Below are 17,767 nucleotides of genomic sequence, written 5' to 3'. Positions count from 1 at the left end.
CTTTGGACCATTGCTTATTCCTTTCTTTTAAAAGATTTTTGTATTTAAAAATAGTTTTACAAACCATCCCAAATGAACCATCGGGCTTCATTTGAGACATCTTTCTTACTGCTTAGTTTTTAGATCACAACTATAATTTTTGTTTGGTGACTATTTTTTCGTTACTTTTTAAAAAATTTTACATTAGAAGGTTGGTTTCTACAACAACTTAAAAAATTTATTTTCTTTATAACAGCTTTACAAAGTAGTAAGAAAATTGTTCCAAACGAAGCCTAAAAGATCTCAATTAAATTCGATACATTTGTAAAGGTTTATATATTTAATAATTTAGTTAAATAACATAATTTCCTATCTACATAATATTCTTCTTTCATTTATATGTTTACGACATTTTAAGTAGGAATTATCATGAATGATTAATTCTAATTTTTATAATATGATTGTAATTTTTAACCGTTAAAATTATCCTAAAATAATTTCTTAAATATGATTTTAAGAAAAAATTTCATTAATATGAACATTATTATAATTGTTTATAATGATAATTTATTTATTTGATTGTTCTATTAAACCTAATTAAATAAATACAATATAATAATATTATTAAAATTTTAAATTTAGTCACGGTATCATAACTAGAAGACTAGAAGTGTCAAAATGGATTGACGGTTATGATTCATATATAACTCGAAATTGGCCAAATCCGATTCCAATCAATCTGATCGACACGGTTAATAAACAGGTAAAAAATACCAACTCAAGCTCGACTCACTAGCAATCTGAATGACTCGAGCTTGACTTGTTAACCCATTTTGCCAATTTTTTTAATATTTTATTCACTATAAAGTTTTTTTATTAAATTTAAATGAGAATTTGAATATTAACGAGAGAGAATGGAGAAAAATGATTTATGTAGTCGACCCCATATAGTAGGATAAATGCTTGATATTGTTATGTTATTCACTATAAAATTTAAAATATTTGATCAAAATTAAAAAAAAAAAATTATATCCAAAAGTAAAAAAAGTAAGGAACAAATATTGAACATCTTTTTTTGAGTCATAAGTAGATTTATTTATTTATTTGTAGGAGAGAAAATACTGTTCATAGGCCAGTTAAAACCTCGATCGACCTAGCGAATAACCCACACCAATTTATCTGAGCCGACTGTTAAAGCTCACACTACCATTCAGGGGATTCGAACCAGACACTTCAGCTTTAATAAACTAATCAAAAAATTCAATATGAACTCTACCCATTTATTAAATAGATGAAATAAAATCCAAATTATTTATTGACACTTCTAATCATAGCATAATTTAAGCTTTTCTCTTTAGTATTTATTTATTCCAAATTAATGCTGCGTGGGGCCAAACGATATTCTCTCCCACCAATTTTATTTATTATTTTATTTCATAAACCATTTTTTAGCCGTTAGATTATTTTATTTCATAAATGATATTCTATGCCCTTGAAAAAGAATATATTTGTGCTTCAAAGGGTTTTGAGCTCCATTTCTAATATCCGGCCGCCTTTGTCCCGTGATAACCACACTCTTCGCAAAAGCAGCCAGAGAGCCAGAAAGGCCGCCGGTCTTGTATTTTCTCCGTCGACTGTTTGTGTCGAACAAGAATCCATCGACGGTTAGGCGGAGGTCTTACTAGTATTTTCTACGCTCCGTCACTCGTTCTTGTGATTCACTTGAACCCGAGGAATGGCAGCATCGACGGTGTTGGCGAAGGCCGTCGGAGCTGAGAGAGAATTGAAGGTTCATATTCCTGGATACGGAGGGTTTATATCCTCTGGGATGATCACTCTCGCGGGATCGGTTCGGGCTACGCCCGCTTCGTCTTCTTCGTCGTGCTCCGCTGGGATTGTGAGGGCTGTTGCCACGGTGAGGTTTCTGACTATTTTTTTTAATGAACTTATGAGCTTATTGTGATGTGGGGTTGTTTACTTGAATTAGGTTTTTTTGTTTTTTGTTTTTTTTTGTTTTCTGCAAGGTTTTGCTTGGAATTTGTGAAAGTCGAACACTTTTTGGAGATGGCTTTTAAAAAAAGTTTAAATTCGCTCTAAATGAGAAGTTGGTTTCGTAGTGTTAACAAGTGTGCAAATAAATGTTTCAAATGCATTATGCAAGCGTGCATGCGCATTGATTAGTGTGCAAAATGCATTATACAAGAGCATTGAACAATAAGCAAGTGTGCAAATGAGTATGCAAGCTCATGATGCAAATAGACTGAAAAATGCGGTTGAAATTTAAAAGAAGTTTCAATTTCTTGCATTTGCTTTGACAATCATGATAATCATGCAAATGCAAATGTCTCATAATGCTGTATAGGTTAAAATTGAGTTAAACTAAAAAAAATTCTATTTTCAAATCAAATGTCTGCATGTGCTTCAATCTATATGTCGAACTACTAAATTTGAGTTTCGAGAACACTGCGTGTTTAAAATAAATAACTCATATCGAACCTAATCCTATGTTAGCGAATGAATAAAGTTGATAAGGTTCAAACAATGAAAAACAATCGCATAAAAGTCTCCATGGTGACTATGTTGAACGTGAATCTCAATTGGTGGGGTACTTATAATATAATATGCCTTCAACTCCCGACGAAATGCAAATATTTTAAAAGTAACTTAAACGTCATCTCGATGATGACCGTGTTAACATTGAATCTTAATCAAAAGGGACTACTACTTAATTTCCAAAAAAATGTCCCTAAATTCTAAAATTAATCATGTATGGGCTCAAATTTCAATAAGAGCTCAAAATCCAATATTTATCAAAATTTAAAACACTCAAATGGAATGTACTTCTAAAAACTTAAAGTGAAATTTCATTCGCACTTCACAACAATTTATTAGGGGGGATAAACTTGAGGATAACCTTAGTTCCCAAAGAGGAAATGCCTAATCAAGCTTATATCTAAAATTCATTTTCAAATGAGCTCTCGTTAATAAGGACGTGTTACATATCCTCTAACTAGTGATTTCGTCGCCAAATGACATCACAAATAAACTACTATGATTGGATGGTTTTGCCATAAAGTGTACTACTAAACTACGATTATGGGCAGAGCCCGTATAATCCTAACTGCTTAAAGCCCTTGAGTAATAAATCATAAGATATACTTGATAAGTCACAAAGCTACTGTTGGTTAAGATCGACTTAAATTTGTCCCTTTATAAACATTCACCAAAAGTTCATAAGGTTCCAATTGATGAAGCAACTCATGATTGCTGACAAAGATCTTTTGGTCAGGTTGAGTCAACCACCTCTTTGACTAAGTAGAATAGGGAACACGACGATCCGGGATAACATAATATGAGATCTTGATTGGGCTCATTATCTCTCTTCTTTAAGTATGCAGTGGTAAATTTTAAAATCCAAAAAATCTAAAATCTAAATCCTGATAAATCCTGAAAATTATTGCTACAATACACTAGATATTTAATGCCTATCTAATGACTAGCCTTAAATGAATATTTTATCCCATTATTGGGAGGGGTAATGAACCATAGGGGCTTGTATCAATGGAAAATCAGAACTCAGATCATAAAGTCATTGCAAAATGAGGGTGAAATCTCTATGTAGTGTCTTATTTAAAAATCTAACACATCTTATGAAAATTTACTTTGGAACATAATCTGTCAAAACCCTCCTCGACAAAAAGGTGGGAAGAAGCCAGGTGCAAATTTTTGGAGCACATAGGAGTGACAGGTTGCTTAGCTTCTTTTGAAGGGGGAATCTCAATATCTTTAAATCTACTAACTCCTGGCTAGTGCCTTCTCCATGGTAAGAGAGGGCTTGCTCGGTTTTAGGGGAAGAGAATTTTATGAAGAAAGGGAGAATTAAACCTTTAAGAGGGAAAAAAGGTTTTGTGTGTGTGTGTGTGGTGGGGGGGAGATATTAATCATTTAGTGCATACTTTCTCATAAAGGCTTACATAATGCTTTAACTTGTAGCCATTTATAGGAGCACAACAAATCAGTCACAAATTTGTGAACAAACTAGTAAGCAACTTATAATCTAAATCTAAAGTATTATTAGCCATCTAATCTACAAAATAAGGAGAAGATAGGAAATCCCTTAAGGCAAAACTTGCTTGAAATGGCAGACAATAAGCGAGAATAATGGAGCAGCCCCTCTTAGCTACTCTGTTTGGAGTTGCTCAAGTTAGGAATGGTTGAACTATGTTATAGAAATTTAATTAGTTTAACAAGAATCACTTTCGCTTTACCCCAAATTGGAAAATAGTGCTACTAAGATCCTTATTCTCTTTATAACCACAATAAAATGCTCACGTTGCTTCATGGATAACTGCAGCCTGATACTGCCGTCATCAAACGAAGCAAGGTTGAATTGTACAAAGAACAAAGCAACTTTCTTAGGTTCCCTCTAAATGAGGAGTTGCAGAATGAGGCGGCTGGCATTAATGAAGTTGCCACCCAATTGATCAAGTTTCATGGAAGTTATCAACAGACCAACAGGGATGAACGTGGTACAAAGTCTTACCAGTTTATGCTTCGAACAAAAAATCCATGTGGCAAAGTACCAAACAAGCTCTACTTGGTAATGGATGACCTTGCAGATGAATTTGGTATTGGTACTCTCCGTCTAACCACCAGACAAACATTTCAGTTACATGGAGTTCTAAAGAAGAACCTCAAAACTGTGATGAGCACTATCATAAAGAATATGGGATCAACTCTTGGTGCTTGTGGTGACCTAAACAGAAATGTTCTTGCCCCAGCAGCACCCTATACAAACAAGGAGTATGCTTTTGCTCAGGAAACTGCAGAGAACATTGCTTCACTTCTGACTCCTCAATCTGGTGCTTATTATGATATCTGGGTAGATGGTGAAAAAGTCATGTCTGCAGAGCCTCCTGACGTAACTGCAGCTCGTAATGATAACTCCCATGGGACAAACTTTCCAGAATCTCCAGAACCCATCTATGGTACACAGTTCTTGCCTCGGAAGTTTAAGATTGCAGTGACTGTACCTACTGACAACTCAGTGGATATTCTAACCAATGACATCGGTGTTGTGGTGATTTCTGATAGTGATGGAGAGCATCAAGGCTTTAATATCTATGTAAGCAGTAAAGATTATGCTTTTTTTCTTATTTGCTGCTCTTGTTCATTTACGAACTGACTGCTGATTGTATGTAACGCGAAGGTGGGTGGTGGCATGGGAAGGACACACAGGGTGGAGACCACTTTTCCTCGTCTTGGAGAGCCACTGGGTTATGTACCAAAAGAAGATATATTATATGCTGTGAAGGCAATTGTTGTTACGCAGAGAGAAAATGGGAGAAGGGATGATAGGAAGTATAGTAGAATGAAGTATTTGATAAGTCAATGGGGAATTGAAAAGTTCCGTTGTGTTGTTGAGAAGTATTATGGAAAGAAGTTTGAACCATTCAGAGAGTTGCCTGATTGGGAATTCAGAAGCTACCTAGGATGGCATGAGCAGGTTTATTTGGCATATATTATGCTTTAATTTGAATGATGTGCAATTGTATATTTGAATTTTAATTTTATTTGGCTTCATGTTCTTACATTTGCTATTTCTACGAAGTTAATACTTCAAAGCCTATTGTCTCATAGGGGGATGGAGCATTGTTCTGTGGCCTTCATGTTGATAGTGGCCGTATTGGAGGTAAAATGAAGAAAGCTTTGAGGGAAGTAATTGAGAAATATAATTTAAATGTTCGGATTACGCCAAACCAGAACTTGATTTTATGTGATATTCGACGTACTTGGAGAAGACCAATAACAACAGTTCTAGCTCAGGCTGGTCTACTGGTAAATTCGTTTCCTTCTTTTTTTTTGGTATCTTCTTAAAGCTTTAACTGCCTTAGTTGTAGAGGCATGCATTTAGTAAGGGAGATGATAGGAAATTGATAAAAAGCTATAAGCAGGCAATTTATCAGACTAGGTTGTGAATCTGTAAACCAATGTTCATGGAATTCAGCAAGATGATACTAATTTTTTACTGCTGAAAAATTTTTCCTAAATAAAGGGGGGGGGGGGGGGGGGGGGGGGGGGGGGGGGGGGGGGGGGCGTTGGTGATAATCAGTTTAGAGATGAGAGTGAGTGATATTGCTTGATAGAACCAAAATAATTTGTGTGAAAAATAGTAATAGCAACATTAATGTGGATTAATTCCCATGTAAGTCATCTAATGGACATTTTCTGCTCATGGAGATCTCATAATTTTTGCAAAGTGGGGTTGTAACCATTAACGATAGTGAAGGACTTTGGAGCTTCATTTGTTTATAAGAGAAAAATTTCAATGTAGAGGAAGAATCGAGGATTTAAAGAGAAGGAGGTTGAGAATATTGAAAGAATGACCGCTTCATGGGAGGGGAAGTAAGAGGTTGAGAGAGAAAATGAAGAGCCTCATGGTTAGCAGATGGAGGATCAGCCAAGAACAAAAATGCTTGTGGGAGGCCATTTGCTTATTCCATAATTAATCATCTTTAATCATAACTCAACGTCTACTATTTATAATAACAACCATATATTTTACTAATAGTGTGATAACGATGAGCATGTATGAATAAAAAATGACCATCTTACTCCGCACAAGTATCAAATGACAAATAAGGACAGTGATATGACATAAAAATTAATAATGAAAATTATATATCACTAAAAGCTTTAACTGTGATAAAGGACATGACATGATAATGTTAAAAAAATTAAATTGAGAAACATAATGACTTGTGATTGAGCACTGAAATAGACGTCTTGATTCTTGAATTGTGTCAATTCCCTTGGCTTCTAAGTTTGCTTCAGAGAGTGAAATGCTATTGCAGGAAGGTTGGAGGTCTTCACTCATGTAACCATGTCATCAAAATCCATCCTATGGGAAATCCATACTAGAGGAAGAGATGAAAGGGAAATTCATCCCGATGTAAAAGTGGTGAATTGAATAGGAAGAAAATACAAAGGGGAAGAAAATAATTATTTGATAGAAGGCTCACAACATCGATCTTCAAGAGAAATCATGAGAACATACCATAGAATATCTAATGCTGATCTTTATGACGGGGAACTTTTCATATTAAGTAGATTGGTTTATAGTATCATTTGATGCAGAGTGGTGCAATGGTAAGTGAAGACAGTGCCAGACTTAATTTGTTGAGAAGAGAAGATTTCCATGTAGAGTAAGAACAAGGAGGTAAAGAGAAGTTGAGAAAATCAGAATAATGCAAGCCTCTAGAGCTGTGAAGGCAAGAGTTAGGGTGGTATAATGAAGAACCTTATGGGTTAGAGAAAGATGGAGGAATCTACCAAGTAAGAAAATGTAAGAGGAACAACTTTTTTTTATTTCATACTCAATCTTTAATTACAGCACAAGGCATACTATTTATTGTTGTAACCATACATTAATGGACATTTTAGTACTTCCAACCTCAGCATAATAAGCATGTCCGAATGAGAAATTACCTTTTTTTTGCTCTTGACAAATAACAAAAATCCAAATAAGGATAGTGATAAACATGATCAAAATAATAACAGCATAGTCATTAACAACTTTAACTATGATAAGGCAAGAGTAAATTTATTGTTGAACTGCATGTTGATTTACTGTGTAATGTAATGAAATCTCGAAGGGAAAATGATGAAGAAGGGATAAAGACAAAAGAGATACATGAAAGTAAAGTCTTATTTCTCTTATTAATTTTCCATTCCGTGTAATAAAGGTAGTACATGTCTTTAGATAAAGAATAATCTATATGTAGGTATAGAGAGGCTAGAGTAAGGATTTGCTTTGTATGGACGGCATAGATGGCCTGGGAGAAGTTTGATTCATGTTGGGCATGGCTAACAGTAGGTCAATTGCTCCACATGCTGCATGCCTATGAAGAGTGGCTGTCATCATTATCTCCCATCAAGCTGGCTGTCTCGCATTGGATAGTCAGTCAGCTTATGCTTTAGCTTGTGAAAACTAGAAGTGGCTAAAGATTTTGTGAAAATATAAGCTACTTGATCTTTGATCTTGAGATGTAACTCGCAAAACTTTGATTGTATTAAGGTTAATTTGTTTTTGGATGAAGTGATAATCTATTTCTATATACTTTATACGAGCATGGAAAACTAGGTTATTGGCAATAGCTATAGCAGGAATGTTGTCACAGCATTGGTTCGTTGGTTTAGGCTTCGTTTGGAACGGCTTTCTTACTGCTCATAAAACAGCTTCCTAGTTAAAAAATTTTAATGTTTGTACTAGAAAGCTGCTTTAAGAAGCAGGAAGAAAATTGTCCCAAACAAAGCTTTAGTGATGGGAATATGAAATTCATTGAGTAGTCGGCATAACCAAATGATATCCCTGGTAGCCAAGGCATACCTATTACTACTGTTCTTTTGCTGATCAACTGGTGAAAATCTCATCACCTTATGCTGGTTTTTTTTTTGGATATCTACCATTCTCGGTCGTTGCAAATAGGCATATTTAAACTAGTTTCTAGGGTCGTGGGATTAGACATTGGTGGGCAAATTTTGATTCAGTTGATGTACAGAAGGTTTCAACAGTATTCTGTTTTTTAATATATATTGTTTATGCAAAATAAACATTAGGTAGATTAATAGCGAGTCAGGTTTAGTTTGCTAAACCTGGGAAAGCATTCTTCGCCTTGACCTTTTTTTAAGGTTTTGACCATAATTACTATTCTTTCTGAAATAGTTAACCGTGTTACAGCAACCTAAGTATGTTGATCCTCTCAACATAACTGCCATGGCATGTCCGGCTCTACCATTATGTCCTCTAGCAATAACTGAAGCTGAGAGAGGAATACCTGACATTCTCAAACGTGTTCGAGCTGTTTTTGATAAGGTAATTGACAACATTTTCTTAATCATTCGGTCAACTTTTCTTGTTTTTGAATTTGCTGAGGTATTATGGTAGGTGGGTTTACGTTACAATGAATCTGTGGTTATAAGGATAACTGGTTGCCCTAATGGTTGTGCTAGACCATACATGGCTGAACTAGGGTTTGTGGGTGATGGTCCTAACAGTTATCAGGTATTTGATGTTGTTCATGATGTGTAAAAGACAAATGTAACTGTATTACTATCCTACCAAGGATACGGCATCAACTATGAAGGTCATCTTCTTAGTTGTTTCTGGAACAGATTTGGCTCGGGGGAACACCTAACCAGACTAGTTTAGCTAAATGCTTCATGAATAAGGTGAAGATCCAAGATCTAGAGAAGGTTTTGGAACCACTTTTCTATAATTGGAGAAGGAAACGTCTACGGGGAGAACCGTTCGGCCAGTTCACGACTAGAGTCGTAAGCATCCTGTCGTCACTTTTCTATTACGAGTTAAATTATGTGTTTGCACTCTAAAAGCATTCATTTCTAATTGCATGTCAAATGGCCATTAATAATGGTGATATGTAATATTTGCATATCCTATATTGGTTCTTTTATAGTTTTATAAGCTCTATTTATTCAGATAGGGCAGTAGCATAATTAGATTTTTCTCATCCAGCATTAACATTCTTTAATAGCTTCCAAGATACTTTCAACAGTCAATTCAACATAGAAAAAGATAGTTTTTTTTCTGCTAAAATTAGAATGAACAATTGTTTTATTTTATTTTTTTGTGAAGTCATATTAGTTAGAAACTTGGGATCATTACTGTTACTATCCAACATTTCTAATTGCATGCTAAGTGCTTGTTAATAATGCGTATATGTAACCTTTGCATATCCTGTATTGGCTCCTTAATAAGCTGTATTTATTTAGATAGGACACTAGCAATAATTAGATTTTTCTCATCTAGCATTGGCATTCTTTAATAGCTTCCAGGATATTTTCAACATTCAATTAAAGAGAACAACAACAACAATAACATCAAGCCTTTACCCCACTATATTGGGTCAGCTACATGAATCCTTTTTCTCTATTGCATACTATTAACAGCATAATTCCTATTTAAATCTAGTAAGAATGTCATTTCTAATATTTTCAAATCAAGTCTTTTTATGTCTACCTCTACATTTCTTAATATATGCCATATCTAATACATCTACTCTCCTAATCGGGTCATCAGAAGGCTAATGTTTTATTTGACCAAATCATCTAAGGCGACTCTCTCTAATCTTATCTACTGCAACTTTTTCATGTATATACTCGTTTTGCATTCTGTCTTTAAGAGTAACCACTCATCCACTTAAGCATCCTCATCTCTATAATACTTAACTTAATTTTATACTTACTCTTTTAATGGCCAACATTCTGCGCCATAAAGTATTACAGGTCTCATCATCATCTTATAGAATTTCCTTAAGTTTGAGGGATACTTTTCTATCGTGCAATAGACTCAATTCATTCCTTCACTTCAATCATCTAACTTGAATTCTACTAATAAGATGGCCAACTATTTCACCATCACTTTAAAAATTAGACTCGAGATATCTAAAACGTGTACTCTTTTAATGATTTGATCACACAAAGTCACAATCCCCCTACTATATCTATTACTAAAATTATTGATGGGGACATCAGATCGTAGAAGGTTTATCAGAGACATGGCCGCCGATCTACGGCCATGATCGAGTCATTGTATTTCTGATTTATATCATGTATTGTTTTTATTTTCATGTCATTGTATTTTGTTTTATGTCCTTTATTTCCCGTTGTACCCTTCTAGTAAAGGGGTGTTGTATGTAAGCCCCGAGGACATTTTAGTCTTTTATTTCTTGAGTTTCTTATACTAGGCTATTTATAGTCCGTTGTTCTATTTTTTTTGGGTAATGAATGATTATGATGAGATTTTTTTACACTTGTGTTTTGAGATCGTTTGAGCGTTCTTAGAGAGAACTTTGGAGAGATCCCTAGGAGAGGGAGAGCGGATCACCCACCAACCTTGGAGACGGCCGGGTTCATGGTTTTCTTCTTTATCCTTTGTCGTTTTCCTTCCACCTCCACTATCGATCAACCTTGCATCAAAACCTCTTCCACCTCCAAACCATCATCTCCTCCTAAACTAGTTCCACGGATTTCCCCCTTCCCTAAGCTGTCGGCCCCTACCCAAAATTCCCCCCTCCATACCGCCGGCCCTAGATCCCTAGCCGCCGGCCTTACCCATGCCCCTGTTGACCAGTAACATGGAAACAAAAAAAAAAGAGGAAAATCAAATCCACGCCCTCTGCCATCGCACGTTGAAGCCACGATCTCGCACGTCGTTCGCACGTCCAGACCATATCAACGTCGCATCCGCCACGACTCTGCATGACGAACTTCTCAAGTTGATAAAATGAGCACAAGGCTCTCGTTCGCGCAGACCCGCGAGCTCCTCTCCGATCCCAAGCTCTCTGAAGCTCTCCCTCACGCTCTCACTCCTCTTCTCCGACTCCTGCGTAGCTGTGCGACTTCGCTTCTTTGACGACGCCTCCAGTCGGATTGGGAGCTACGAATTTTGATCGGAAGCAAGAGCGGAGCTCATTCTCTGCGAAGCTTCGGCTCTTTCGTGGACGTCCGACCCTACAGTCGTCCGACCTCCCTCCTTCTAGCCAAATCTAGCCCGACGTCCACAGAGAGAGAGAGAGAGGAGAGAGCTACATGAGCCGAATTCCTCTCCAAGCCGACGCCGAGCCCTGCCCGACTCCTCCTTGGCCGTCTGATTTCGCTCCTTCAGCCAACTTTCCCTTCCTGTCCGATCGCAAGCAAGGACAGGAGCTCGCTTGTGGAGAAGGTAACTTTCTACCTTTCGCGTTATTCTCCGGCCAAATCCCTGAAATTCACCGAACCAAGGGATTTAGTAAATACGGGATTAAGCCATAAATCCTTAATCCTCGATTTATTTTAATCTATTATTATTTTTATTATAATTCTTATTAATTATATTTAATAGTTATTTAATTATTATAACAATTAATTATCTAATTATAATTAATTAGTAATTATTAATTAATTATTAATTATAATTAATCATTGAAAGGTTGGCTGAGTGGGCTTTGGGGACGGGCACGAGGCGACAGTAAGAGATTAGTGTGAGAAGCTCTGTTAGGGTTTGCTTTTCCCGCATTTTTTTCCGCCTCCCCGCCGCTTGAGGAGGACTCCGCTTGTAGGATGTCCTCCTCCGCCTTTCCCCCGCTTCCTTCTGCGTCATCCCCCTCCAGAGCCCCCCTTACTGAGGATCTTCTCCATTGGAAGCTTCTCTTCTCCTCACAATCTCCTGTTTCTCATGATTTCTCCAGCTCGTTGGCTCACCACCCGACTAAAAACTTCACCGCGCACTTCACCCAAACCCAGTTTGAAGCTGGAGCCCCGGAATGGTCGCTTTCGTTGGTGGGCTATTCCATTGGCAGGAGACCTTTCTATGAAGCTCTCCTCTCTGTTATCAAGCGAACATGGAAGCTAAAAGGCGAGATTTCTCTTCTTACGCTTGATGATGGGTTTTTCCTGTTGAAATTTTCCTCCCCTGAAGACTTTGAGATGGCTGGGACTGGTGGTCCCTGGTTCTTCTTTGGTAAGCCTTTCATCCTCCAGAAATGGTCCCCGGAATTCGTCCCCAAGCGTGAAGAATTTGCCACGATCCCTCTTTGGATTAAGATAAAAAATCTCCCCCTTTCCTGCTGGACGCCGGAAGGAATATCTAAAATTGCTAGCTGCGTTGGAGTGCCCTTAGCGGTGGATGCCCTCACGGCCGCAAAGATCAGACTTACCTTCGCACGGGTTTGTGTTCAGGTTTCATGCTCTGCCCCTTTGCCAGACGAATTTTTTATTTCTGTGGATGGCAAGTTAACTCCCCTTTCGGTTCAATACGACTGGAAACCTATCCCCTGCGAACACTGCAGCTCTATCTATCACAGTCCCTCCCTTTGCTCAAAAAATCCAAATCCTCAGACAGTCACTAAACCTTCTACCCTTCCTCCTACTGCTCGTGGCCGTAGTTCTAGTCGCAGACCTCGAAAAAGTCAGCCCCCAGCCTCTAACCTTGCTTTCAAACCCTCATCTTCTTATGCAGGCCCAGCGGCTGCTCCTCCTCTGCTCCCAATCCCAAACTCCCAACCCCACCCGACCCCTCAAATTCCTACTCCTCATCCAACCCCTCAAATTCCTACACCTATATCCAATCTAAATTCTCCCACTTCTGAGGTCTGTCCCACAGACACTTCTTCTCCTGCTAAGCCAGAGCCCCCCTTAAAGCTTAAGGCTTTAAATTCTCTTCCTACTGCCAATAAATTTGAGCTATTATCTTCTCATCAGGATACTCAACTCCCACTTAATCCTTCACAAACCGATCACCAGGACATCCCCATTTCTTCTCCTGTGGTCCAGGACAACCCCAGCCTTCAATCCTCCCCCTACCAATCCTCTTCTAGCACCCCATCCCAAGCTACTAAATCCTGCAACAGTTCTTCTCATGACAAACCTAGTCCCAAAAACACTAGGAGCAAACAAGCCAAAAAGGCTGCCAACACTAAACACAAACATAAATGACCTTACCCCGTATGGCTTCTTGGAACGTTAGGGGTTTTAACAATGCCTCCAAAGTTTTGTCTTGCAAGTCGTTAGTTCAAAAATATAGCTTGGATATGGTTTTTATTCTTGAAGCTAAGATTTCTGCTCAGTCCCTTTCTGATGACTGGTTCAAACGCTCTCATACGATTTTCCCTATTGAGGGTTGCTTTGACAATTTTGCTGATTCTAATTCGGGTCGTATCTGGATAAAGTGGAATGCTCTTAAGGTCTCTTTTAGACCTCTCTTCTCTTCTTCTCAGATTATCAATGGGGTGGTTTCTTGTGGTGGCCAGGAGTTTTGTTGTATTTCAGTGATTTATGCTTCCAGTTCTATGGCGGAGAGGCATCAACTTTGGAACTTTACTGCTAACCTGGCTAGCAGTATCTCTCTTCCTTGGGCTATTTTGGGTGACTTTAATTGCTGTAGAAATCCATCGGATAAAGCGGGGGGTAATCCCATTCCCCTCAGTAAGCTGGGTGAGTTAAACAACTTTGTGTTTAACTCTGGTGTCTCCGATTTACCCTCTATTGGCCATTACTACACTTGGTATAATCAGATATTGGATGTTCCGATTCACATTAAATTGGACAGAGTACTCATTAATGATGAGTGGCTAAATTCGTTTCCAAATTCTTACTATATTGTTTCTGACCCTGACATTTCTGATCACTGTCCTATTATTTTATATCTTGAAACACCTATGACTCATCCTCATAGGTTTATGTATAAGAATTACTGCAGCAAAATTCCAGCTTTTTGGGATGACGTGATGAAGGTTTTTTCCATGCCGGCTACTGGTAGTCCTATTTGTGACCTTTACCATAAATTAAAGGAGCTTAAATGTAAGCTTAAACAGAGAAACTGGAATTCTTCTAATGCTCTTAAAGAGGACCTTCAAAAGCTGTCTCAAGCGCAAGCTCACACTATCACTTCTCTTGAAAGGGATCCGTTAGATTATTCTCTTAATTTGAGACTCAAAACTATTAATGAGAATCTTTCTGCAGGCCAAGCTAGACTTGTCGATTGGATTTCCCAAAGAAGCAAAGCCCACTGGTTAAAAGCTGGTGAAGATGATCTGAAATTTCTATATTCAAATATCAATATTCGCCACAATTGTAACCATATTAAGGGTATTGATGTTAATGGGGTATTACTCACTTCCAGTCAGGGCATTTCCAATGCTTTTATTGATCATTTCCAAAGATTATTCAACACTCCCCAACCTCTTATGCCTTCCAGCCTTCCTGGTGGAAACACCATCCCCACTGAGATGCTTGAATCGCTTACTGCCCCGTTCACGGTTGAGGAAATTAAGCAGTTTGTCTTCTCCTCTCCCTCTAATGCTTCCCCGGGTCCTGATGGCTTCACATTTGAATTTTATAAGGCTACTTGGCAACAAGATTTGCACTGCTGTACAATCTTTTTTTGCCACTTCTTTCATGCCTAAACATGCTAAAAATACTGCTATTGCTCTGATTCCTAAACATCCCCATGCTTCCTCTGTTAGTGACTTTCGTCCCATCTCGTTATGTAATGCTTTTTATAAAATCATTGCTAAGTTGCTTGCTAACAGAATGAAAGAGGTTATGCCAACTATTGTTCACCCTGCTCAAGCTGGTTTTATTAAGGATAGGATTATCTCTGATAATATTATATTTGCTTCTGAGCTGCTTGGCACTTTTAATTGTAGCTCTAAAGATTCATATTTTTGCGCTAAATTTGATATACACAAGGCTTTTGATACTGTCTCAAGGCATTTCCTTATCGATCGGCTGAAAGCTAAAGGCTTCCCTTGTGTTTTCATCTCTTGGATTCAAGCTTGTATTTTTGACATTCATTTTTCTGTTGCCATTAATGGTACGCTGGAAGGCTATTTCAGTTCTACTTCGGGCCTGAGGCAGGGTTGTCCCTTATTTCCCTACCTGTTCACAATTGTTATGGATGGCCTTTCTGCCTGCTTTGAGGAAGCCAAGACAAACCAGCTCTTCTCGGGTATCTCGTTGGGTAACTCCACTGTTACCCACCTCTTATATGCTGATGACTTACTTGTTTTCTCTAAGGCTAACTACTTCTCTTAAGACCATTCTGGAGAATTTCGAGTCCCATTCAGGTCTTAAGGTTAATCCTACTAAAAGCTCGATCATTTTCTCTAAGAATTGTAGAACTGCTGATGATATTTGTCGGCTCCTCAACATTCTGCATACTACTTCTCCTATTAAATACTTGGGGATCCCTGTCTTCACTAGAAAGCTTTCTCAAGCTCATTTTCATCCTCTTATTCTGAGAATCACCAAAGCTTTAGATGGGTGCAAAGCAAAGACCCTTTCTTTTGGGGGGAGGATTCAATTCCTCAGATTCACTATCATTAACACTATTGCTTTTTGGGTCAGAGGATCCTCTTTACCCAAAAGCTGCTTCAAGATTTTAAATAAGCTTTGCTCTAGATTTCTTTTATACAGAGATATTTCTGTTAAGAAACTTCATCTCATCGCTTGGAAAGGTACTTGCACTCCAACTATTAATGGGGGTATCGGGCTACCATCCCTTGATTCCCTATCTTTTGGCTTCTCGTGCTCTACTATTTGGAGGTTTATCAATGGCAGCAATCCTCTCTTTCAATGGTGGCGTAATCGTTATAAATCTCTCTGGGCCCCTCTTCCTAATCGCAGATCCCATTTTTGGTTTAACTTATGTAAGGTGGCTCAATTGATTAAGCACTGCATTTACCTTAGAGTCCACCCAAGCTGCAGTTTCTCTCTTATTTGGGACCCTTGGTGCTTTGGTAATTCTCTGATGAATTTTTTTCATGATCTGGATTTAGCTGGGTTTGACAATCTCAACAATTTGACTGTCTCTGATATTGTTTCTAACGGCAACTGGGTCGTTCCTGATCACTGGCCTTCCTTTTTGGCGAACAAGATCAATTCTGTTTCTCTGGCCAGCAGCTTTACTGGTAGTCTCTGGAATAATGGGGAAAAGGTTTCGAATAAACTTTTTCAAAAAGAATACTTTAAGCATTACCAAAAAGTCTCTTGGCATAGTTTTATTTGGCACAAACATTCGGCTATCAGGTATTCTTCATATGGTTGGCTTGCTGTTAGAAAGGGCTTAAAAATGACAGATCAGCTTTTAAAACGGGGTATCACAGTCAACACTATGTGTGTTTTTTGTCAGGATTGCTGTGAATCCCATTCTCACCTTTTCTTTGAATGTGAATTCTCTTTTAATGTCCTCAATTCCTTAATCCCACACTCTCAAACTCTGCTTCTCAGACCGAATCTTTTACAAGCTTTTGAGTTTATTGAGGACATTTCTGATAACAGGAGCATGAGGAATTTTTACTGTCTGATGTTAAATGCTGCTGTTTATTTTATCTGGCGGGCCCGTAATGATAGGTTTTTTGGCAACATCATTGAATGCTACACCACGGTTGCTAGGAAAATTAAAAAAGCCTGTTATGCTAAGATGGTGGGTTGGAAAAATGCACATGGCTTACTATATTTATTGGGATATTTGGCCTGCTCCTTCCAGGCTCGATGATTCTGTAGTATTTCATGGCAAGCTTCTCCTATTTTACTGGTGTTTCTTGGTTGGCTTTTACAGCATGTTATGCTATCTGGAATCATTGACCCTTTTGGATGGCTGTTATCTTATTGATAAGCCCATTCAGGTGCCGTGCTCGAGAATTTTTTTGCAGGACAATGATGACCACTGCAGCTTTGCTCCTAGGAGGGTCTTTTGTTTGGGCAACCAGGAGCTTCTTTATGATCTTTATGATTTCGGGCCGCCTTCTTTAGGCTGCAGCAATACCTGAGTCCTGACCTTTTTTATTACCACACATTTTGGTTTCTTTTTTGTTTATCTTGGGGGTGGTATAGGTTTTTCTTTACAGTTTTTTACTTGTAATTTTTGTCCCCCTCTCCTGCCTTTTGCTTGGAGTTGGGTTCATTTGCTGTAATTTTTTTCAATATTAATGAATGGGCTTAGGCCCCAAAATTTCCCAAAAAACAAATAAAAAAAAATAATTGATTAATTATAATTATAATTAGTTTATTAATTATAATTAATTGTTAATTGTTAATTAATTATCAATAATAATTATTTAATTATTATTATTATAATTAATATAAATTATAATAAAGGATAATAATGATGAAATGCAAATGCATGCCTCTTCCTACCTCGGTCCCCGCCTCGACATCCGAGCCAACTCCACCGCCGGTCCGCCGGTCCCGAAGGTATAACCCCTAAACTCAGGCTTCCGTCCTCGGC

The 17,767-nt window shown here is 37.8% G+C and overlaps 1 protein-coding gene across 3 annotated transcripts in view; it reads left to right on the top strand.

Annotated features, from left to right (window-relative positions):
- The first annotated feature begins 1,509 nt into the window (after positions 1–1,509).
- LOC110111012 (sulfite reductase [ferredoxin], chloroplastic) overlaps positions 1,510–17,767 on the top strand; it is a 25,191-nt gene continuing 8,933 nt past the window's right edge. The window contains exons 1-7 of one of the 3 annotated variants that reach the window (XM_020842693.2): positions 1,510–1,894; positions 4,334–5,104; positions 5,189–5,485; positions 5,620–5,817; positions 8,720–8,854; positions 8,927–9,043; positions 9,154–9,312. In XM_020842693.2, coding sequence (XP_020698352.1) covers positions 1,715–1,894; positions 4,334–5,104; positions 5,189–5,485; positions 5,620–5,817; positions 8,720–8,854; positions 8,927–9,043; positions 9,154–9,312 — 1,857 coding nt within the window. In that variant the 5' untranslated portion in view covers positions 1,510–1,714. The remainder of the gene's footprint in view (positions 1,895–4,333; positions 5,105–5,188; positions 5,486–5,619; positions 5,818–8,719; positions 8,855–8,926; positions 9,044–9,153; positions 9,313–17,767) is intronic. The other 2 variants (XM_028698743.1, XM_028698744.1) reach the window with 2 other exon arrangements.

The sequence above is a fragment of the Dendrobium catenatum genome, unplaced genomic scaffold, assembly GCF_001605985.2.
Source record: "Dendrobium catenatum unplaced genomic scaffold, ASM160598v2 fragScaff_scaffold_1132, whole genome shotgun sequence".
NCBI lineage: Eukaryota > Viridiplantae > Streptophyta > Magnoliopsida > Asparagales > Orchidaceae > Dendrobium > Dendrobium catenatum.
Note: the sequence above shows the minus strand (reverse complement) of the source record. Positions and strands in the feature narration are given on the sequence as shown.